General features: G+C 38.5%; 2 protein-coding genes across 2 annotated transcripts in view; one reads left to right on the top strand and one right to left on the bottom strand.

Annotated features, from left to right (window-relative positions):
- cemip (cell migration inducing hyaluronidase 1) overlaps window positions 1-14963 on the top strand; it is an 82416-nt gene extending 67453 nt beyond the window's left edge. The window contains exons 21-29 of the mRNA XM_020641427.3: window positions 601-781; window positions 1932-2147; window positions 2595-2806; window positions 4564-4749; window positions 6584-6788; window positions 8167-8253; window positions 9902-10059; window positions 10357-10457; window positions 12741-14963. Coding sequence (XP_020497083.1) covers window positions 601-781; window positions 1932-2147; window positions 2595-2806; window positions 4564-4749; window positions 6584-6788; window positions 8167-8253; window positions 9902-10059; window positions 10357-10457; window positions 12741-12868 — 1474 coding nt within the window. The 3' untranslated portion in view covers window positions 12869-14963. The remainder of the gene's footprint in view (window positions 1-600; window positions 782-1931; window positions 2148-2594; window positions 2807-4563; window positions 4750-6583; window positions 6789-8166; window positions 8254-9901; window positions 10060-10356; window positions 10458-12740) is intronic.
- Window positions 14964-15126: 163 nt separating this feature from the next.
- On the bottom strand, window positions 15127-20063 carry mesd (mesoderm development LRP chaperone). The gene is made up of 3 exons (XM_020641428.3): window positions 19889-20063; window positions 18466-18698; window positions 15127-17459 (listed from the first exon to the last, which is right to left on the bottom strand). Exons 1-3 carry the CDS (start codon window positions 20042-20044, stop codon window positions 17192-17194), a joined length of 657 nt encoding a protein of 218 aa, XP_020497084.1. The 5' UTR covers window positions 20045-20063; the 3' UTR covers window positions 15127-17191.
- Window positions 20064-25171: the final 5108 nt, after the last annotated feature.

Here is a 25171-nt window from a genome sequence, read left to right as displayed (position 1 = left end):
TGTATATTGTATATGATAAAAAACACATTAGTATCTTGTTATGGTTCGTTATTTTATCCTTGTAGTGTGTTTGCCCATTTGAACATCACATATGTTTGAGCATGACCCCCAGGTAATCTGGTAGTGTCAGTGTTGTACAGTCAGGTTTAGGGCAGAAATTGGTATTCCTGGAACTTCTACTCTAGCGATATTGTCAGGTACCAGTGCTTACAGCTTTTTTTTGGGGGGGGGGGGCTTTTGCATTTATTTAGGAATATAGGAAAGTGGATAGAGTAAAACATAGACAAAATCACAATTGTATTTCCATATCATGTTCACAGCATGTTTAGAATAGTACTTTAAAATACAATCGAGTTTGGAAAAATGTTCAAAAGGTTCTTCACCCCTCGGTGCTTGAGTGAGACCTAAATTATAGGAGGGACTTCAACCCATGCTTCTAGTCTTACAAAATGAGGAAGGGGATGTATGTTCATCCACTAGCCTCGCCTCCACCTACTTTTTGGACTGTTTTTTAAGAAGAATACTAAAAAATATATTTCTCAGAGGAGTACATGTATGAATGTGTGTGTGTGATTTGTGTGTGTGTGTGTTTCCCTGCAGTGATTTTCCTATCCGGGGCATGCAGATCTACGACGGGCCTATCAACATGCAGAACTGTACTTTTAGAAAATACACAGCACTAGACGGGCGACACACCAGTGCCTTTGGCTTCAGACTCAACAACTCCTGGCAGAGCTGCCCGAACAACAACGTCACTAATATCACTTTTGACCACGTACCTGTGAGTCAGCACCTGTTTCACATTCAACCTTTAACTCAACATGTGTGTGTTGCACCATTGCTCAAGGGTTACATCTGAAATCATCTACCCACCTATTCATTCCACTATTTGTCAAATTTTATAGAGGAGACTGGAAAAGCAAAAAAATGAAGGTGTCAGTCTGTTCGGTGTAGAGAACTGCAGAGTTTCTAAGTCACTCTGTATCTTGGTGATTTTGGCTAGAGAATTTTGAGCTGGGGCTTAGACCAGTATCTTCTTATTTTTCCTCTCATGTTTCCTGCCTTTGTTTCCTGTTTGTTGGTTTAGTTGTACTACAAAACAATAATTTCACCCTGTAAGCAAAGTATTTTTTCTTATTTCAACTGACAAACATGAAGTTACAAAGGGAGCTGTTCTGACCACCAGAGGACCCCAAATACTTAACAGTACTGTATATCAAACTGTAACAGTTTGATATACAGCAAATCTAAACCATGTACTTAAAGAAGAATGTGCAACATTTCACACGTAAATACAGAAGAAATTAAGAATATCCTGTGTAAATGTCTCTCTGAGTCATGACTGTCTACAGTGAGAAGCTTGAGTCCCCGTGTGTAAAGCTGTTTTAGTCAAGGACTAGAAAAAGAAACACACACGCCTCCTCGCTGCTTATTGTTTTGTTTAAATCACAGCCATTCTGTGTCACTTTATGTGCCATATGAAGCTAGTGTGGTAGCATTAGCCTGCTAACAGAACAGGGGATGGAGGTGTGCGGCTGGTGGAGAACAGAGGCTTCACTGTGGAGGAGGTGTGGCCAAACAGCAGTTTGTTTTTGTTTCATGCTGGTGCTCAAGGGTGACATCTACTGGATCAAAAAGTCTCACATTCTTCCTTTAAAGGCTTTATATGTGATTTTTTGATCCAGCAGATGTCGCCCTTGAGCACCAGCAAGAAACCAAAACAACTCGCAAAAATCACATAGAAAGCCTTTAATGTATTGTTGAATTGTTATTGGTTAAATATACAGGCAGCCTCAGTTATACTGTATGTATGTTTATTTCATGTGCTTATGCACCTACAGAACATTTCAGGTACTGTCATAAATAATGTAATAATTAGCATATACTGATGTAAGCATGTTTGAGTTTATCACCCTCTGTCTCTCCTTCAGATCACATCTCGTGTGTTTTTTGGGGAGCCGGGACCCTGGTTTAACAAGATGGAGATGGACGGGGACAAGACCACCATCTTCCACGACATCGATGGTTCAGTCAGCGAATATCCCGGAGCGTTCCTGGTCAAGGAGGACAACTGGCTGCTCCGTCATCCTGACTGCATCCATGTGCCTGACTGGAGGGCGGCTATCTGCAGTGGCCGCTACGCACAGGTGTGATAGATTACAGATTTATGCTTACAGATAAGCCGACACAAATACAAATCTGCTTTCAGTCACAATGTTATTGGTTCACCACACACATTCTAACATCCTTGTTTTGAAATGTGTTGGGAGAAAGAGGTTCAGATTTACTAACACAATATCATTAACGACGTTTTCAAGGTCAGGAGTATGATACACTGTTGTGCATTCATTCAAATTACAACACAAACTCCTCAATGAAGAAGTACATACCTTTGATAATGTTCCTAAGAAATATCATTGTTTACTTAATTCACCATTATATACCAGCATTTGGTTGTTGCTGTTACTTGTGTTTGCAACATTAGGTATAAAGGCGTACATCACATTACTCACACTGACCTTTATTATTTGAACTTCATTATTTCTCTTGATATTAGAATGAGCCTTGTAACTACATTGCCATGTTCCCTTCAGATCTACATTCAGATACGTAACCCTGCATACCTGGACATGCTCATTGTGAGAAATGAGTACCCTGATCGGCCCCTCACACTGGAGGGAGCTCTCGGGAAGAGGAAACACTACCAGCAGTTCCAGCCAGTCATTACATTGGCAAAAGGATACACCATCCACTGGGACCAGGCGGCGCCTGCTGAGGTTACCATCTGGCTCATCAACTTCAACAAGTCAGTCGTTCTTTTTACACTATGCCCCCTAGACCCTTCACAATAGAAAGAAGACCCTTCAGAGCTAATAAGCTGGACATTTGCTTAAAAAGGCACATGTGACTGAGGCATATTTGAAACCTTTTGACTGTAAGATGATAGTAGCCTACATGTTTGCATTCAGGCAGAGGTGGACACAGTTGATAATACAAATACAAAACTTCTTTAAAGGCTTTATATGTGATTTTTCACACTTAAATGTAATATAAATCAAGTATATCCTCTGAAAATAACTCTGTGAGTTTTCCGAGTCCTATCTTCAGTTTGTTTACATCGCCTGGATGGCCGGCTGACTCCTCCCCTCGTGTATAAAAGTTGTTTAATTGAGGGACTAGAGAAAAGAAGAATAACATACTGTACTCACTGCTTAACTGCGTTTCTAGATCACGCTCATTTCAGGTAAATTTACATGTAGTGTGAAGATACGAGCATAATAAAGATCGCTAGCATTAGCACGCTAACACAACAATGCAGCGCAAGTTGTTTTGGTTTCATGCTGGTGCTCAAGGGCGACATCTGCTGGATCAAAAAATCACATATAAAGACTTTAACCAAGACGTTAACCTCAGAAGGACAGTTAATCAGTTCATTCGGGTAATGATTAGCCTAACTGAAGTGAATTTTATCCAGTAAGCTATAAATAAAAATAAAAAACATAAGCTTTTTACAATGCCAAGATATTCGACTTCTTAAAAGGGGCCATGATTGATTCTTTTCAAATAATAGAACATTTTTTGATCGATCACCACCGTCTTAACTCCACCGTGTCCTAACAGCACGCCATGTAAGTGAGAGTCAGCGACAAAATCAGCCTGAAAACAAAAAGCCTAACTGACCTTTGTTTTCCAGTTCAGTTCTGCAGCTCCACAGTGTTCAATAGTGGCCTCTGCTTTCCTGAGCTCACCTCTGTGTCAGTCACATGACTTAAAGCTGTAGATCAATGTGTTTAATGGTTCTCATCTTTGTTTGAGTTTGAGGAAACACAAAGGGTTAACATGTCTTCTCTGCAAAGCATGTCGAGGTTTTGTTCTTTGGAAAGGACACTCTCAATTCAGCATAGTTTCTCGCCACATTTTGAGAGCTGTGAAGGGACTTCTGTGAGTGACTCTGACAGAACAGAGCAAGAGCAATGTTCTCATTGATGTCAGAAGATACATTTAACGCACTGAATGGGATTCCCATTGTGCTGTATATTTTACAATAAGATGTATTGGAGCAGTTTCACATAAAGCTGCTATGGATGACGACACTGAGAGCTAAAGCTGACCTGGTTAATGACCTGGTTAATGTTGAACTCTGATCCTCCTTATCTGTTAATCACAGGGCAGCTCCTGAGGTCACCCTGGTCAAATTAACTGATGGAGGCTGTTCTCCACAAATATGAAGAGAGCCTTGCCTCAAGCTCCTCCATTTAGATAACCTTGAGACATGAGACCGTTTAAAGGCTGGTTTTCTTTTAAAGCACATCAGCTGTTCTTTATGGCATGAACCCATCCTGACATGAACAGAACTGAGCCACACCATTACATTGTTATCAACTTTATTCTTATGGCTCCCTCTGCAGTTCACATTCAAATCATGCAAGTGATTTAAGGAAACAGCTGATGAAATATGACTTTCATCAGATAAATGAAAGAAGAGTTTATTTATAGTATAAGCATGGCTGTAAGAAGTGGATTGGCTGTAATCAGTACAATATGTTGATTGTTGTGTTTCAGAAATGACTGGATCAGTGTGGGCATCTGTTACCCACAAGGCACCAACTTCACCATCATCTCTGACATCCACAACCGTCTGACCAAAAGGACCCACAAGACCGGCGTCTTCATGAGGACAACACAGAGGGACAAGATCAACCACTCCCACCTGGCCAGGGGATACTACCACTGGGAGGAAGACACTGGGTCAGACCACACACAAACACACACACACACACACACACACACACACACACACACACACACACACAAACACACTTGAGTAACACACAAAGTTAAGTATGATAAGTTTGCTTACATTTTGTGTATATGTATAAAACTAAAGTAAATCCCGTCATGGCATAAAAAATTGCATATAAACTATACAAAGACTTCTTGTGCAAAGCTGCAGCTTTTGAAATTCTGGAGGGAAATATCGTGTAAAAGCACAAGAACTTTTCAAGTCCACATGTTTGTTAATCTATCCATCTATCCGATGTATTCAAATAAATGCTTTTTATCATTGGACAAGAACAAAGGAGGACACAAGGTTAAGTCATTAAATCACAAAAACACGGGGGTTTAGAGAAGGCATAAACTGGTGCTTAAATTTGATGTTTAAAAAGTTCCTTTCCTTTACCTGATGGTAGCAAGTTTTTAGATTGCAACTTTTTACCTCAGGTTAGTTAGTGGAGAGAAAAAACAACTTAACTTGAAGGGACAGTTTTAGTGCAATTTAAACAATTATTATTACTCTTATACTTTCTTTGTACTTCTGTTGTGTGTGTGTGTGTGTGTGTGTGTGTGTGGGGGGGTTGGGGGGGGTGTATTTTTGTCACTACCACCCCACCACCACAAGTATAACATAATTTTCCAAACATCCAAACACTGGATTTATTATTATTTTCATTGCTATCATTTTTTATCCTATTTAAAAAAAAAATTGATTAAATTTTCCCTTTGTGCATTGTTGTCGACCACGTGATCGCTCTTGTCTCTTATTTGTTGAGGAAATTACTAAGACTTGACTTCACACAATAAGACTCAGTTGACTCAGATGGCTTATGTTGATGAAAGTTTATACATACAAGAATACTCCAGAGCAGAGATGGAGTAGCAAGCACACGTCTGATGCTGTGTCCCTGCCATGCCAATTCTCCCAAACTCTTCGACAGCCTTTGAATATATAGAAAAGACATTATCGACGTCAGAGTCACACTGACCTAGACTAATCTGTGATGTCAATTTGGAACAGACACTAAGTCTACCAAACATGCAGATATAAAGGGGAAGACCCTCAACACACTAAGCTGTCCTTGCTTTCTAGTCACAGCTGAACTCTATCAGGTCTGACTGACACCAGAGAACAGTGAATAAACATAATGATGTTTGTACACTTAAATCTTAATACATAGGTAAAGAAATTCCACCACATCCTACTATGAGCTGTTGTATCAACTTAACTTCACAAATAGTCCATAAATAAGATCTATCTTAACTTGTCTTTTTTGTCTCATCTTGTCTTAACACTATTATCGAGCATCAGAAAACATTTTGAAGAAATGTAGATGTCAGTGTATTTATATAAGGAATAACCACATTCTCTGAGTATAATATATTCCACTGGTTGAAATACAATCATTTCCTGTTGTCCAATGCTAATTTATATGTGATCAGTTAGAGGCAGAGATACAAATGTTTGTGTTCTGTATGAGTGACATAAAACCATATGTGTTTCAGCATCTGAAAATAGAATCATGTCGTTATCAAGAGACTCTGTTCCTCTTTTCTATATGGCATCTTTCTCATATGTGTGTTTTTCCTTTTATTAAGAGATGCTTACTGGTGATTAAAAGTGAGTCCTTATCTTCAGACACAGAGGTCATTATTAGAAGATAAGGAGTTTGGTAGTTCTGGTAGAAGGCTTGAGAAAACATAATTGTAACATGACATGTCTGCATTTCACTTCATACATTTTTAACTGCCAATTGAATGAATCACATGTATATGAAGTCTGAAGTTCTACCCTTGTGTGTTGCAGCCTGCTGTTCCTGAAGGTGAAAGCCCATAACGACAGGGAACAGTTTGCCTTCTGCTCTGTCAAAGGCTGTGAGAGGGTGAAGATCACAGCTGTCATTCCTAAAGGCAGTCCACCCAGCAACTGCATGGCCCAGGCCTACCCCCGACACGCTGAGCTGCCTGTTGTGGATACACCTATGCCCACAAAGACACCCAATGCCATGCTGGTGAGAGGCCATGATTGGCTCATCAGATTGGTACCTCGTGACAGACATTGGTCAAAGTTTTTACAGGCTTACAAAGCTGCTACAGATGACAGGTTTTCTTCGTTCCTTTTTCAAGGCACATGCATAATTAATGTCTGTCAGGACCTAAAGACAATTTCAACCAAAATCTGAAAAAGTGGATCTAGAGAAAATGACCAGCCCTTCCTTTAATTTAGTAACTTCATATTCAATTTGTATTATTATATTATTTTTATTAAATCACTTAAATTCATGATGAGAGTAAATCCTGCAATAACAATATTTCAATTTATTTAAAATTTAAAATTCTGAATATAAAATAAGCATTAAGCATTAAATGATTGGTTAAAAGAGAACTATAATAACCTTTACACAAGGTGTTTAAGTGACAAATCTGTTGCATGCTTGATTGTTTTACAGCAGGACCTTTTAGAATAAATACGATTTATTCATACGATTTCTGAATAATTATACAAAATACGGTTAGTGTTTGTTTGTCTAGTCTGTTTTGGACACCTGGATCTGCTTTTGAATTCATATCTTTTCTAAAATGCCCTCACCTTTTTCCTGATGTGCATGGTTTTGGCTGTTTCAGGTCAGTGGCCACTGAATATCCTTTATTTAAATAACACTACAGGATTTATAAATGAAGTATCTTACTACAGAATAAATAAATCGATAAGATAGTTAGTTAGTGACCAAACTATAATGATATTAATAATACTATTATAATTGTATCTATACTGCACTTTTCCAAAACAATTGATGGTGAACAAAAAACATGTAAAGCACAATAACATAATGCTAATCAAGCTTTTAATACATGAAATATAACAGATGACGTAGAAATATAATTCAATTCAATCATCGTGTTCTTGGGGGAGTTTTATGATCAAAGTTGAATAAGGTGTTATTCAAGGGTCGAGGAAGAGGAAGAGGGCAGAAAATAGAAGACATTTTGAAATGAACTGGTAGCATTATTTGTGACGACATTGGAATATATGTCTTCCTATTTGTTATTAATCAATGCACATCCTAATCTGTGTTCTTTTTTCTTTGCCAATCGTGAAGTACCTGTCAGATGAACTGCATGTAGAGCACTTAATTCATGAATTTAATCCAAACAATCCTCAATTAACCAAAGTCAGATGATGTAGTTTATTGAGGTTTAGGCCCCCTCGTCACACATGAACATCCTGTTTATGAAAAAAACATAATTTGCTTTTTCTTGTAGTTACATATACAGCTGGTTTTTTTTATCTGATTTGTTCATCTTTTTGATTGGAGTGAAACAGACTTCAAACTGTGAATTGACAATCATGTGTATTAACTCTCTGTTTCTCTGCTTTTGTACTGACAGCACTCACCTGATCACTTCCTTGAAATCAAACTGGAGTCCTACAACACTCGCTTCTTCCACATCAAGGAGGACTTTGCCTTTGCTGAGGTATCCTGGTTATGCGTCACTGAACTTACAGAATCATTTGATCTTTTTTTTAATATTTTGTGCCAAATGACAACAGAAAAACAGAAGGCAACCAAATGTACTTAGTATGTAGAAAGATCCAACATCACAAAAGCACTTTGCACCAGCGGCACACCAACAAAAAAATGTCCTTCTAAATGGCAGAACTGAAGTCATTGGTGAACAGCCATCCTCTGTGACCAGCTGGGTCAAGGAAGGTGGAATAGAGATAGAGAGTAATATTACAGATTTATTCTCTTATTGTTTGTTTTTTATTTTGACTATAGCTCTGGCAATGTAAACACATGTTACTCATGATTAGCATGAGTAACAACAATAACAAAGCCCCTTTGACTTGAGCTGAATTGAAATTGTAAGACAGGAAAAGCAGAGAAGTACATTTGCAATGCTTGTAATATTGAAAGAAATTCCTAATATAAGCAATAACAATGAACATAATAGGTATGACTGTTTATAATAACTGAAGCAGATGAAGTCAAGTAGGTCTACAACAGCAGGCAGTCTGTAACAATGAGCCCATACAGAGAAATAGAATGAAATCTCCTTGTTTAGTTCTCGTCAGTACATTTGCAGAAGCATTTTCTGCCATTTGAAGAGATATGAGCAACCTATTAGATTATTAGATTATTTTAATTAAGAACTACAAAAATCAAGATCAAATACAGCAAATGCATGAAGTCGGTTTTTATAGTTTGAAATAATATAATACCATTTCTGGTCATCCAAGTGTTTGTGTCCTAGGTATGCTTCAAATTGAGTTAGCTCAATGGTTTCATTTTGGTCCTTTGGTAAGTTTTTCAGCTACATAATAATGAAGATTTACTGTAAGGAGTGTTTTCTGATGAGGCATTTAGAATCTTTTATTCAACCCATTGATCTGGGTTCCTGGTAATCAACCTCTCTGAAATAATATAGCTGTGTGCCAGAACAGGGCAGAGCGATCCTGTTGTCTTTAAAAGCAAATAAAAAAGTGTGTGATGTCCACAGGCAGCAGAACACCTCTGCCCCAGCTCTAACTGTACTTAATCAGGAGACGCGCTTAGAGGCCTTATATGACAATAAAAGCTCATAAAAAGTATATTTTTGTAATCACTCAAATCAGAAGAGAATAGAGGACATAACAAACCATTCTGAGTAAATGATTGCAATATTGGAGAATAATAGACATTTTAATGTAATGAGCTGTAATGCTTTAATAACAGGATTAAAAAAGAGCCAGTTGCACTAATAAATATTTATACTGAGACAAGAGTTGATCAGTTTCATGGCCTGTAGGCTGCAGAACCGTTTAATGCTGAGTGCTCTGTGGGGGACCTGTGGTGGGTTGGGTTTCTCTTTAACTGTGCACCTTGCAGAGTGTCCCAGTGTTTGTGTAGAGCCTTCTCAACCTGCAGACAAAGAGGAGCTGCCATCTACTCTCAATAGTTTGCTGTTGTTGTTTGCAGTGTTCTGAAAAATTCAACAAATAAAAATGTTTAATTTATCTGTTTAATTAAGAGCTCTGCGTGTTTCCCCTCTGCCATGTTTAATGTGTTCTGACCAACATTATTGCAGTGTTTTCATTTCAAGCTCAGAGCAGTTTAGTTATTGACTGGCTGTGTTGTGACAGGTGAACGGACGGAAGTTGTACCAGCCAGAAGACGGGGTGCAGCTGACGGTCATTGATGGCCATGATGGGAAGGTGGGGGAGAGCAAAGCTTTTAGGAATTCCATCCTGCAGGGCATCCCTGCACAGATCGACAATTACGTCAGTGGACTGAGAAATGGGTAAGACCCTGTTGCTCTGCTGCACAAACGCACTATTACTATTTACATTATCACTACACTCTGTGAAAAATCATTCAGTAAACATTTAATTTTCAATCACAATCTAAAGAGCATCAAATATTTTAGTATTATAATCACTAAAGTATAAACTAAATTATATTATTTATTACTATTATTATTATTTTTACTTTCCTTTTTTCTTCTTTGAAGTGTTGCACTGGCCTGCAAAGTAATTGAATTGCATTGCAATAAGTTAGACTGCTGAGCCTGAATGATGTAATCTTTCTCTCTTTCTAGTACAATTGTCCTCCTCACATCGAAAGGCCGTCTGGTTACCAGAGGATCCTGGACTAGAGTCTTAGAAAGACTTGGAGCAGACAGAAGCATCAAATTGAAAGGTAAACTATGTCTGTACTAAAGGTCTGCTGGGATCATATGCTCACAGTGAAGGGCTTCAGCATGCAACAACTGGATTATGCAGTAGATGGTGTTGTTGCTCTATCAGATGTGACAATCATTTTTTTAGAGCCTTTCTCCAACCTCTTCCTGCACTCTTCCACTATAAATGTGTGCTCGAGTAGGCTCCACCACAGTGAGGGCTGTCCAAAACTTCTGGGTGCAATACTTCATTGTTTGTCATGGAAAAACTACCGGGTTACCGTACCAACTTAAACAACTCCAACATAAAAATACTAATATCCTACAGGGATTTAAATAAATATTATATTCAGGATATAATTCTAGTTTATTGTCAAAAACTTTCAGAAAAAGTTAGTTCCTTCTTGTAAAAATTGATAAAAGTAATTTATTTCAAACAAAAATGTAAGCTGTGTCATGTGATGAGTGTTAAAATAGCTGACATGGTAGCTCGTGCTGCCTACAAATATACATCCATCAAGAATAGTTATATCTAAAGAAAATATTCTTAGAATAGAGTAGACCAATTAATATCTACAGCCTTAGAGGAAGTATTTCATTTGTATTTATATACAAATAAAGTTTTCCATAGAAAATGCTATCAGTCTGTTTGATTTTATTTTTTTCGTCAGCTCAATTCAAACCATGCAGCATATCCAGCATCTCAATGAAAAAGACAACTCTATGAGTTCAAGATGTTCAAACTGAATATATTGCTTATATAGCACTGCTTTATTGCTTACATGTCCATTGTTTAAACGTCTTATTGACTTTAGGTTCCCTGTATCCTGAGATTCCTATCCCTCCATGACTGTAAATTTAACATAATACAGAAATGTTCTTCATATCCACTGTCCATGAGAAACAAACAAGAAAATAGAGTTTTGCATCATTCTGTCATATTTATAATAATAGTGAAAAATAAGTGTGCTGTAATTTGTTTTCGCTAGCAAATATTTCACTTAAAATATGTGCAAATGACAAATTAAATCAGATCCTTACTTTAAAAATCAAAGTTAAATTGAATAGTGAAACAGACCAGCAAAGTCATGTCATGATGTGACTTCACGCTCAGGGGGGGAAGCTTGAATGTTGGCATCACTGTTATGTTCTAGTTTAGTCGCATCTGAGCAACTTGCGAAGGTGTTCATAAAGAGCTGGGTCTTTAGCTTTTTCTTAAAGGTGCAGTAGGACTCTGCATATCAAATGGAGTTTGGAAGTTCATTCCACCAGCGGGGGGCGACAGAGGAGAAGAGTCTAGTCAGAGACTTAGGACCCTGTTGTGAAGGTTGGATCAGATGCCTTTCATTGGCAGAGCGTAGTGGGGGGGAGGGAGTGTAGACCTGGATCAGAGAGTTAAAGTAAGGAGGAGACGTTTTTGACGCTGTTTTGTTAAGTGAGCAGCAGAGTTTTAAATTTGATGTGAAGAGTAACTGGGAGCCAGTGTAAGGAGATGAACAGAGGAGTGACATGTGCTCTTTTAGGAAGGTTGAAGACCAGTCGTGCTGCTGCATTTTGTATCATCTGCAGAGGTTTATAAACTCAGTCAAGTTTGTCTTTTCTCTCTTTTTAATCTTTTGGTGATACTGGCAAATTCACTGCCTCATTTGTTGATGGGAAAAATAGGCACAACACTGAATTGACGATACAGCACTTTGAAAATGACAACAGAGCTGCACAGCTGTAAGGCTCAAATAGGCCTACAGTAGATTCAGCTCATTTTACATCAGGCTCATATCAATGTGTTCAAGATTAGTGCTATTATTAGAATTTATATACGCCTGTTCTATCATTTTAATGATTTTCAAACGTAAATGTTAACTGGGAAGTGTCAGTCATCTTCTGTTATGTAACTCATAATACAGACCAATGTCTCCCCAGATTTTCAGTATCCACTGTCTGTGTGGTTTCTTAAAAATCAAGAAGCTTTGAAATAAAAAACCTAAGTTATGCAATGTCTTTGACTTGCCCTGAATCTGAATTCACAGCAACGTGGCCATAGTGGGAAACTCAATTATTTTCCAGCAGGGCCTTCAGCGGAGAAGTAATGAAGCAACTGCTGTTATAGTGACATGATCCCAAAAATTCAATTGAATACAAAAGCAACAAGCTTTTTTCTGTGATGTGACAGTACCAATGGCAACTCTTGGGTTTCTTTGCAGAGAACCTGTTTTTAGCAGCTCCACGATGCTATGGAGAAGAAATCACAAGGAACACCCTGTTATTTAATTGAACTCACTTATTGTGTTTTGTTCATCCTGCAGATAAACTGGCTTTTGTGGGCTTCAAGGGCTCCTTCAAACCTGACTGGGTTCATCTGGAGGTGGATGCAGACCATGCCAAGATCCATCAAGTTCTGCCTGTGCCTGTCGTCCGCAAGTTCAAACTATGAGTGAGCAGTGAGCATAGCAGGGAGAAGAGCCCAAAGACTATGTAGCCCCCCCAGACACAGACTTGCCCCCACCCCCCAACTATCAACACCATAAACACCTAAAAGCACATGCACATGCACAGACACACAAAGTACACATTCAATACACACTGCCATCACTGCAGATACTCTAAGCCATGGGTCTTGGTAGGTTGTGTTAGGTTATTCTGGTTAAAAAAACAAACAAAACAACAACAGCGATTATCACTGCCCATGAACAATCTGCCTGTGTAAACACAACCTCACGTACAGGGCTTACAGCTGGAAACACCCTTCAGCTGGAAGTCATCCAGCCCTTTAACAGTCGTGGCTAACAGTGGCCATTTGTGTGTGTGTGCGAAAAACTGGGCTGTCACTACAGACCTTATTAGAGATAATCATTGATCAAGTTTGTGAGTGAACTGTTCTGTTGGGTTGTTAGAGAAGCATTATTACTGTGCACCAGCTCACATGAGCACCTTTACACAGACTGGCCTCACTGTCTTTGTAAACTGCATGAAGGCAAAATGGTGAGGGAGAACTCAACAAGCCAGCATTGGCCATAATATCAGAGGTGCAACAAAGTGATAAGAACAAGAGGCCTCTACAGGCTAAATGGGAGAGCAAGCTTGCCCTGTTCGTTTACACATCCTCCATCTTTTGCTTTCACAACGCCACAATGCTGTGTAAATCAAACATTAGGACACCAATATGACAGTGCTGTTGGTTTGGTGCATGGAGAGTGAAAGGCTTTAGCAACACTTAGGGGTTTAAAGATCAACTTCATTAGACAAATAGAGTTGATCTTTAAACTAAAAGTGTTGCTAGAGCAATTCAACCTCTCTGTTAGCAAGCTACACAGTCTCACAGATCTGCAGTAAATTACTCTAACTAATCTCTGAATGAACACAATCAGAATTTTGTTTTTGCAGAAACATGACGGCACCCTGATTAAGTCATAATTCACAATTATATTGCCTTGTTCATTGGAGGACACAAAACAGTGTTTTGAAGGAGTTGTTCCCACATCCAGCTATCTTGCGAAAACATAAATTAGTGAAGTGTGCAGTATTGTCTTTTTTTAGCTCCTTGTGACATAAACGGCCAACTGCATCATTTGTAGTTAACTATTTTTTCCCACCATATCAGAGGGGTTAGAGGCCTGTCTGTGCACCGACTCTCTAAATCTGTCCATGGTCATGAATAATAATGACAGTTTTCTCTGAACAACCTGGTAAAAAGTGTTTCTTTGAGCCTTTAAGTTAAAAAACAGCAATATCTCTCTCCAAGCCTGGGTGATAATAGTTTATATAAAATGAACTAATGCTAAATGTGGTGTAGGTGCATCTTTCCCATACAGGTCTCTGTGATATGTGACGGCAGTAATACTTGACTTGTTTACCATTGTGCATTTTTTTCTCAACTATTTAAAGAGAGAGGAGAGAAAAATACAGAAACATTCCTTGTTTATCTTCTTGACTTGTGGTTGTTAACATTTGATATTGTAATGTTGCTTACATGTCGTTGTTTTTTGTATCGGTGTTTGTGATCCATCTGTAAGGGATTTTGGGTGAACCAGCAAGAAGCCCTTAAGAATATAAAATATTGAAAAACATATCCACTGAATGTGTGGATTTTTAAATGTGCAATTTACCAACCAAACAAAAAGTTGATGGAAAAATAATTGGTCATGAAAGAATTCCCTTTACCGAAATAGCTGGTCTTTTTTCGGAAGGTGTAGCAGTAATTCAGTGTTTTGTATGTTTTGAATTGTTTTTCAAATCTAAAGTTTACTAAGAGATATATTTTATACTTATTTATTGTACAGACACAGTTGGTCCAAATCAAATAGGGACTTCTCTTTAGTTGTAATGTTATTATTGTCCTGTATGTATACTGCATGTGCCTGTATGTATACTGCATGGAGCTTATACGAGCGCATATGCTCCATTATAAAGCATTTGTACCAAACATGCATATGACTCTTGGTAAGTTGGCTTGTTTTGACTGTACACCAAATGGATGTGTTGTATATGTTGTTTGGGCTTGTAAATGAATAAAGCCACATGAAATCTGATTTTTTTTAAAGGACTATTGTGAAGAAATAAATCATTTTAATCTTGAACAATTTGTCTAAATGTCACTGAGTGAAGCTTACATCTGTTTTTTCCCCTTCTTTAAATAGAAATCATCGTACAGCTGCATCTTCTTGGGCATACTTCAAGAAAAAAACACAAAACTTGACATGAGTCTTTATATTCCCAGCATTTCAATGGATCCAAACCAATAATTATGACATCCTGCTTACTTTCATAGAAAAAATGCCAAAGGCAAGGTCAGAGTCAGACTTTCAAGAGTGGGTTTGCCCAACCTGTGGTGGCATGAATATGTGATATGGAATCATAAACTGGGAGAAACATTTCAACACCAGAGCAACAATACGCATAAGAAATGTTTGTTTTGGAAGATTATTTCTTTGTTCTTGGCAATAAATCTTATTTTTATTTCCCTTTTAAATGATGCCATATTTGTAAGGGACCTGCATTTGTGGGATGAGCAGCAGAGCTGAGTATGTGGGTTGAAAAGTGTTGCACAGTAGAAGTTGGGCTCTCACAAACAGGTTTCTGAGATTATGTCTCGTGGACAACACGGGACAACATGGGGTGGTGTCCAAAAGCATTTCGGTGCTGGACCAAAGTCAATTATGTGCCAGTGTTTTTGGATGATGGACTAAAAACTCTGCCAAGAGGTGAGTGCTGGACAATACAGTTCTGTATTGATTCTGATGCAGCGGGAGCAACATAGATTAAGACATGTGGGAGAACTAACCCCCAGACTTCTGGTTGAGAGACACCTGACTCTACCAACTGAGCCACAGACGCCCCTTTGCGGTACAGATTACAGCCAGGTCTGTCTCTTTGCAAAAGGATATCTAACATTTAGGGCCCAAAGCACTGAAGGACCCTAATGGAATGCAAGGAATGTCGTGATTAATGGTTTTCCTTTGCACAAATTATTCGCTTATTTGGGGGCTTTAACATACATGAAAACTCACACATTTTTGAAACAATATCAGGAGTGTTGTTACACAAAGTGTGTTATTTTCAAGTGAAACTGCCTCTTTAATTGGTAACATGTTTGAATTATTATCACTCAAGTTCTCCCTCTGATGAACTGTTGTTTGTACAAGCCTCTCTATGGACTACCAATGCAAACACCTTTGAAAAGTCTACTTACTGGGAACACTAGTCTAGAAATGAAAAGATTGCTTTGTTCTCCTTTATCATTATCCTTAAAATCACTGACTTTAATGCCTCTTTGAAAGGGAATCCTTTCAGAACAAAGCACAGTCAGGTTTATTCCTATAAAACTTTTGGTCATTCAAGAAGATTAACAGTCTTCAGATCAAAGACAGTATAGAAAGTGGATGCAGTCAATGTCTAGTTTTCAAGTATGTAGTCATTACTTTGAAGGGCTGTAAACCTGTGTTCTTTCAAATGGCCAGAAAGGCTTCATGTAATGAAATTGGATCTCAATGCCATAAAAGCTATTATCATTATCAGATTATTTGACAAAATGTTTATTTAAAAAAAGTGAATAATTAACAGAAAATGTGAGTTATACTTTGGGATCAACTTTTGACAATGACATGAATTTTAACCAAACCTTACACAGGGCAGAACCTCGACATCAGAAAAACAAATTCATGTAAAAACCTGAAAAAAAGCCAAACATAAATCAGTTGCCTGATATGATCAGGAGTTTGGTATTACCTAAATGCGCCTACAGCACGTGATCTGATTAAAGACAGTACAGAAAGGGGATGCAGTTGAAGTCCAGTTTTCAAAGGGTAGTCATGAAGACGCATACTTCTACAGAATGCACTGCTGTTCTATTTGTCATAAAAAGAACAAATCATTCTGGCTCTGGAAAATGAATTACTGTACCTGACATGGCTTTTGCCTAAAAAAGAAAAAAAAAGAAAAGAAAAAACTATCTGAAAGGCTGCTTGGCATAATCTCCTCTATAAAAGTGAGAAAGTGTGCATGTATTGGTTTTCATTTGGTGATGAGCAACAGAAACAAATCTAGATAATCAGACAGCATGGTAACTTTTAAGAGTTGGTTACCACTCAAACAATGATTTTCAAAAATGCCAGTACAACGCTGCTGCTGTGAGGTCGAGAAAACAAACAGAAAACTTCTCATTAAACCAGCTCAGCAGTTTAGGTCAATGTACCCAACATGATTTATAAGTTCACTCTTATCACTGAAGGCCAGAAGAAAGAGTGTTTTTGCATGTCCATCACAGCTCCTGCTTCAGATGGCTGGCTCTGTTCCCCTCCACGTCAGGCTTCTTGCCCTCTGACTTCTTCTTGGGTTTTTTCTTGCCGTTAACCTCATTTTGCATCTTAGTTTTGTCATTGTTGTTTTTTGTGGCCTTACCAGGGAATACCTGTCCCTCCACAGTGACATCCTGACAGCGTTCCTGGGCTGTGAGAAAATCTTTGACCTCCCAGGCCATACTGCCATCTCGCAGCATGAAGATCACCCTGTTGGAGCCCACTACAAACCTGCAGGAGGACAGGTAAATCAGGGTTCATTTTGTTGACAAAAAATACAAAAATAAGTGTTATTCATCAACCGTTTCTCCATGACAAAGACGAGAATTTGACAAGCTTAAGACGCATATATTTTGTTTCCGTTGAGGAGATGAAACAGGACAAAAATGTTAGTGGGCTGTAAAACATTAACTATTCATGATATTTCCCACCACTGTGCATGTGTGTGTCAGCAGAGCGACAGAGTGAGCATGATAATGAGTGTTTAAGAGCAACCACTGGCCAGGCTGTGAGTGAGTTACATCTATATGATAAATGAATATTAGTAACCTTATAAGGTTAAGGCTTCCCTCTGTAAATATCTATAAAAACTGCTACAGTTTATAAAAACTGCTTTTACTTTTAAATAAAAAATATCTTCTAGTAAACACTTAACACGCTTCTATCACTCACTTTTTTCGTCAACATTATCCTGGGGCTCGTATTTCTTTAGCAAAGGGTGGCACATGACATAAGGGCCGGTATTATTTGTCTGTGTGTGTGTGTGTGTGTGTGTGTGTGTGTGTGTGTGTGTGTGTGTGTGTAACCAGAGTCTGCTTGGCCTTTAAGGTCAGGCCAGGCAGGGTTTTTTTTTTTTTTTTATATTAAAGGAGCCGTTCAAAAATTCTATTAACAATAGCAAGAACTTGAGTTTTTAGTAATTGAGCAACTATGGCTTATAAGTGTGTTTGTGTTTCAGTTGACTGCAAGACATTTCTTCACCAGGAAAGACTACAAACTGGATACACAACAGCCTCTGCTCATCACTTTAAATGTAAAGTAGGTTTTGGAGTGGTGGCTTTAAATGTGGGATTGGGTCTGTAAACCTAATGTGTTACTACCTACCTACTACCAATGTTTTAGAGGATTGGAGAATAACTTATTCATTGTAGTTATTGTATGTATTTACTGCAGTTAGCCTTCCTGATCAAATGACTTGTTTATACTAAACGAGCTCAGTGAGGATTGGGAGGACTACCTCTGAATATCAAAGTTGGCATTGAAGAGGCTTCCCTGCCACAGGCCTGTGATTTCCTCTGTTTCCTTCTCAGTGGGATCCCCTGACACTGTAGCAAACACCATAAGAGTCCTGCCCTTCTTGGACATCTTGAGCAGCTCTTCTGGCTTGGAGGGGTCTACCTTGGAGAAATCGATGGGAGGAGGAGACCGCTTGTGCTCTGGGAGGTCCCCTTCTTCAATGTCATCATCTTCCTGTGGAACAAAGAGGACATATTAAATATGTACTGTGAGATGTTAAGAGAGTCAGGATGTGATGAAACACTGGGAAAATCAGTGAGTTGCTGGCTGTTTTTATTCTGCATTTTGACCTTGTAATATATCACTCTTAATTCAGTCATGTACATTACGTATCGAGTAAAAAGTCAATCTATTAAGTTGTACCCTTTAAGAATGGTTTGAGATGCTTTTTATTAAAAGACAGACACTTATAAAAACAGTTTAACTATATATATATATATATATATATATATATATATATATATATATAAAAACTACTTTAAGACTTTGACTTTGTTGTGTTGTACAGTAAAACAATTAATAAAACCTTTTTGGAGACTCTGCTTTTTATTCTTTCCAGCTATTTTAGTACTTTCTACTTCCTCTTAATTACACTTCCTAAACAGACAATGTATTAGTATTCAGATAACAGTGATCAGACCAAATGAGACTTATGTAAGGTTTTTTATTAACTTGACACTACTGTATTTACACACAACCATGAACTGCGTTTAATTTCTAATTTAAATGCAAAAAACACGTTGTTTCTGTGTTCACATCAACTTTATTAAATCCAAATGAGTCTCTGTTTTTGTCTTGGACTTTGAAACAGTAGTTCTGATAACATCACTTATTAACATTTATAAATGCAGTGATGCTAGGCCTCTGCATTACGTCACATATCCACGTCTGTTTTCCTGTAATGCATTAACGGAAATACTTGTGTTCCACATTGGACTAATGAATGATGACTTCTCAGTCCCGGCTCAATCCACCAGCTTCCCTCTTGGCTCCTTCATCCCCATCATGGCCAGTGTGGAGCAGAAAACCCATCAGCCCTTGCTGCTGCTGCTGCTGGAGGATTGTGTTGCTTCAACTACACCAGAGCTGCAACCTGGGAGCCGTATGTACTCAATTATCATTAAGCTCTGTTTGTGTTCATTAACGTAACACAAACAGAGCCCTTTACTCTCAGTGCCTGCATTTTATAATTGTAGACCTATTAGTTGAATACATCGTTCCTAATTCAGGAATTTATTCTCGCTATTGCCAGAAAGTTTTTTCATTTTGTACTTTTTCTGCGGACCCTGAATGCATCACCCTTGTCAGTTGTAGCTAGCTCATGTCTTCAGGCTGTTGTAATGAAATGTAGCATGCTAACGTACCTCCCATTGTTCCAGGAGCCGTGCCATATCTGCGTCATTGTAGTCTCGGATATCCTTCTTCTTCTGAGCCTTTTCTTTGCTTCCCGTAGCCGAAATACAAAGCAGATAAGTGCAAAGTAGGAGCACTCCACATCTCCACCTGAAGTCCGACGCCATGTTGACAGATGGTGTGTGGTGATTGGCTCTGGAGTTTGCCGGTCACAAGGCGGGGAGGGGTGTGACGTCAGAGCGGAACAGCAAATGTGAGGGAATTTCAAAATACATGTAGTTACACGAAATCATTTAAAATTCACACAGTCATTGTGACTGCTTCCACTTCCTCACTAATTGTACTTGAGCAAAAAAAAGAAGAAGAAAAAATCAAAAGATTAAATTTGTGATACTTCCAAATCTCGCGTGAGAAACGTAATATCGCCTGGACTATTATTATTATTATGATATAAAATGCTGCTATGGCAACGCAAAAAAAAACAAAAAAACGTTTCCCGTGTTAAAACTTGTTGACGCACAGGCTACAAATATTGATCAAAAAAATAATCAATCTTTGGTAAAAGCGGAACTAATTCCAAAGGATATTCACCTAAACATGACGGACCGCAGGGTTGTATTAAATGTTTTAATGACACAATAAAGTTATAATTCACACAGAAGATGGTCTAAGAGAAAAAAAGACTGTTATAAACCAACATGACAGGTTCAGGCACACACGATCAGGTATAATACTGTATTGAAAAATCAATCTTTTGTTTAATTTTTTCAACACATGTTTAAAAATTGTGATTTTTTTGTCTGTTGTTGGGGAATCAGACAGTAATGCAAATCTCTGTTCAAGTGTTTTGCATGAGTATTTACCCCCTTGAGCTTAGAATATTTAAATTGATATAGTTTGAGTCATATCAGAATAAGTCCAAAGCCTGCCATAAGGTGTTTCGGACCACAGGAACTCTTCATTGTTCTAGGGCAGGGCTATTCAATTACAAATTCAAAAGGGCCAGATTTTAAAACCAGGAATTTGAAGAGGGCCGGACTTTTCGCATCATCTATCACTTCATTCAAAAAGGCCAGTATGCATTCTCTGCTGCTCTAATTCTGTGAGTGACCCGCGGGGCAGCTGCTGTGTCTCTCTGTTGGGCTGTGCAGGTCCGCACCAGGGTTACGTCTCCGTTCAGAAGCTGGAGACAAACTGTACTTTAACGTCCCTCTCCTGTGATCCCTCAAGAAAGTTAGTCTGGATAAGTCAGGTGTTTTTCATCATGATGCATCCGAACGTTATATTATTTAATTACTGCAAAGCACTCGATTCAACTTTGGTTTTGCGTTTGGAGTTGTTCGTAAAACAAATAAATACTTTGCAGTCCAGGCACGTTTAAACCGGCGGTGTTTCACGGTATATTTTTCTTATTTGGAAAGGCATGGTCTGAATGTTTTGAATACCACTACTTCCGCGAACGTCCGTTCTGATCAGTACGGCAAACTCTTGACACAGATATGAATGAAGTAAGATGCCTCACTTGAAAGCCAGTTACATGCCGGTATGCTGTTGATTTTTTATTTTTTATTCATTAATTGGATTCATGCTGACTGGGTCGGGGCCACTCTGAGATTGCCTGCAGGCCGCATTTGGCCCCCGGGCCGCCAATTGAATAGCCCTGTTCTAGGGACTGTTGGAACCCTCACACTTTTTTATTGATTCAGCACCACAGGAACTAAGATCTTGTTTAGTCCTAGAATCCCATTCAGAGGAACCTTTTTTACCTCCTGCTTCAGAGTACTCTCCAAGCAGAGGGACTGAGTGCCAAATGCTATTGGGATGAACACAAGATTACAATCAACCACCATTTTTTAAAATCTAGCTGTAAACCTTAGCAAATAACAGTAAATGGGTCAATGATGCTAATTTTTGTGTCCATAAGGTTTAGTTAACTTTTAAATGCTTAAAATGTAAAAATAAATGCACAAATGACATGCTTTCATTCTTTTTTTGAAGACCTAGTCTAAAATTTATATTTATTATAGTTTTTTAGAGAATAATTGGGGTATGTAGGCAAAAAGTGATCTAACCGCTGAAACTTTGTACCAAAGAATTAAACTTGCTTTAAAAAAGGTTACATTTTCATATAACACCCTATGAACTAGCCTGGCATAATCTTACAATAGAACTATTCAATATTAAAGAAAAGTAAAGGAACATCATTGTTCTTATTATTATAATTATTTTAGGGAAACCATGTCACCCAGTCAAGTACCAAATTGTCAACATGGTGTAACCACCATTGAAGGAGCCATTTTGTTAATATATTCATCATATCATGTGACAAGAAATGATATCACAAGGAAGAACCCCTGATGGTCCTAACTGCCGCACGCCATGTTTAGCAACTCTCTTTAAAACATGCGATAATTTGACATTTTAAGGGCGTGGTCAGGTATGTCAAATGGTATGACCTCAGAAAAACATTAACAATTTATGATAATTATAAAAATTTGTATTCACTTCAAAAATTAGATTTGAAATGTTCACACCAGGAAATGTGCTTACATAGGTCTCAATGATAATGCGTGTCAAATTTGATTTGAAGTGGAAATGTCAAATGGTGTAACCGGTTACACTATTTGACTTTTATGACAAGCCTTTCTGTTAGAGGCCACTTTTGTCATATATCAGTATTTCTTAATGTTGATTAAAGTGGTGATTCATCCACAACCTTATTATCAAGGGTCTAGGACAAAATGCCCTGGCATTTTGTAAATGTTTAGCTTCAAATTGCATATGTGTTCCATTCACTTACATTTATAGAGGTGCACTATGTAGTTTTGGTAAAGAAATGTGAAAGTCGGAGAAATATACAGATTATGTGGTATATGTCCATCATAACTCTAAACACAAACTATCCTCAGATTAAAATTTGGTCCCTGTAACACTGTTTGAAGATAAAATGCTACTGGAGAAGTTATGGTGGTGGGCCCACAACAGTGAAAGCATAACTCTCTTGGTAGCTTTATATCGCCAGTGTTCCAGGGACCCATTTTATCCTTTGAATAAAGTTTGTGTATTCAGGTCAGAAAATATATCCAAGAATTGTTTCACTTCTCCAACTTTCAAATTTCACCACCCAGTCTACATTGTGCACATTTAAACATGTATGATCTAATATATGTATGCTGTAATATTGGCACCAGTAGTTGCATTTCAGATGTGTCGGCTATGTGGTAGGGTAGGTAGTATCAACATGTCACTACCCGGAGCTAGCTTGCCAAAGTCTGGTACTATAGAAGGTGGCAATGCTGTTTGCGCTGTGATGGCCATGATGTAAAGAAGGAGAGATGTAACATGTTGCCTGTTGGTATGGTGGGCGTTGAGAGCTACCATGAAGGGGGGTGTCTCTAGGACGCCAAAGCTGACTGTCTAGCCTTCAGGTGAAGTTGTGGACCTAATTGGACGAACATCTGGTGAAAGTACGGTCCCACTTGACAACCCCGGTGATGACCTGGTTCTTGCTACCCTTCGGTCTACAAGGTTGAATTGTGAATGCGAGTGTGGTAGGGTGGCAAGTATTAGCGTTGTCAAAACATGGCTAACTCACATACTGGAAACAGAGCCTGGGTGTGTTAACGGTGGCAATGCTGTTTTGGTTGCAGGGGCAACTAGAACCGTAGGCTAGGATAGCCAAATCATCAATAGGGCATAGGGGCATAATTGGGGCAAGGGGTTTCTTCTCTAATCTCTTCTCCTTTTTATTAGGGCACAAGTACCTTGAGTTTATTCCAAATACTGAAGAAATGAATTCCCCCTCAAGATTTTGATCAGATGTTGTAATTTACTTAAAATATGAATTAATTCAGAATGCACCGATCCAATCCTGGTATTGGATGTCGGTCCCATCTTGACTAAGACTGCTAGATCAGGTATCAGTAAGAAATTGCCCATCTATGAGACCTACTTTGAGATTTTGGTTTTAATGTGAAGTGCGTTATAAATAAAATGTATTATTATCCAAAAAGCCGATCTATTCACTTCAGTTTTATACTAGTCTGTGTTTTAGGCAAACGTGCACACTACAGGTTTGCACTGGTATTCTGTACACTTTGGTAGGTGGAGCAAACATAAAATGGAGGAAGCTAACAACAATTTCTTCAAGAAACAATGACCTTTGACTGTAGAAGCAGCATGGTCAGTTGGTGTAACTGGTTTGCGGCAGTTGGTGTAACCAGTATTTCTTGTAAAAAAAATATAATAAAATACAGGACAATTAAAGTTGAGTAAAAGTAGTCCTCTATTGCAGTGAAATAATTTTAACAATTGTTACATAATTCTCACTGATTGAGAAAACCAAGAGGAGGACCCAAATGCAGAATTAACAAAAATATTTAATTAAACAAAAACTTACTTCCAAAAATCCAAACAGGAGAAAACAAGGAGCCACGGGTAAACTGACATACGACAACCGACACACACATACAATGAACTGACTGCTGGAACAAGAACAGGGGACAGACAGCGCTCTGCTGGAACTGGAACAGGAACACATGGATGATCAGGCTTAGAGTGAGGCCTGGACTGAAGCCTGGACTGACGCTTGGGCCGAGGCTTGGGCTGAAGCTTCAGCTGGTGTGGCTGAGGAGACTGGGTGGAGCTTTCTGGCTCAAAGGCAAGGTCCAACAGAAAAGCCACCAGAGAGCTTGAAGAGATAGACTCCGGACATCTTTGACTCGTTCTCCTCCCGCCTCAGGAACCAGCAAAAATTGCGAGCAGTGTCCCCTCCCAGGGAGAAGGCTCGTAGTTACAATTTAAAAAAAAAAAAAATCTGCTGGGTCCATTCTGGTCAGTTCATTCTGTCAGGAACGGTTGGAAAACAAGGGAGGTGGACCCAAATGCAAATTAACAAAAATATTTAATTAAACCAAAATCCAAACAGGAGAAAACAAGGAGCCACGGGTAAACTGACATAGGACAAACACATACAATGAGCTGACACAGGAGGGAAGAAACACAGAGGCTAAATAGACACAGGGGTAATCAGACACAGGTGAGACTAACGACACAGGTGAAGACAATGAGGGCAATCACACTGGAGGGAAACACACAGAGGCAGGACAAGAAACACTGAGGACAACTATGACAAATACATGAAACACTGAAGACACTGTTAAACTCAAGAATGAAACATCAAGACACACTAGAACAGAGAGGGACACAAGGATATGAAATTACAAAATAACACAGGAAACACTGAAGACTAAACTAGGAAACACACAAGGGAAAAACCAGCAACACTAGGGAAG

The sequence above is a fragment of the Labrus bergylta genome, chromosome 3 (genome assembly GCF_963930695.1).
Source record: "Labrus bergylta chromosome 3, fLabBer1.1, whole genome shotgun sequence".
NCBI lineage: Eukaryota > Metazoa > Chordata > Actinopteri > Labriformes > Labridae > Labrus > Labrus bergylta.
This window is presented reverse-complemented; position numbering and strand designations above follow the sequence as displayed.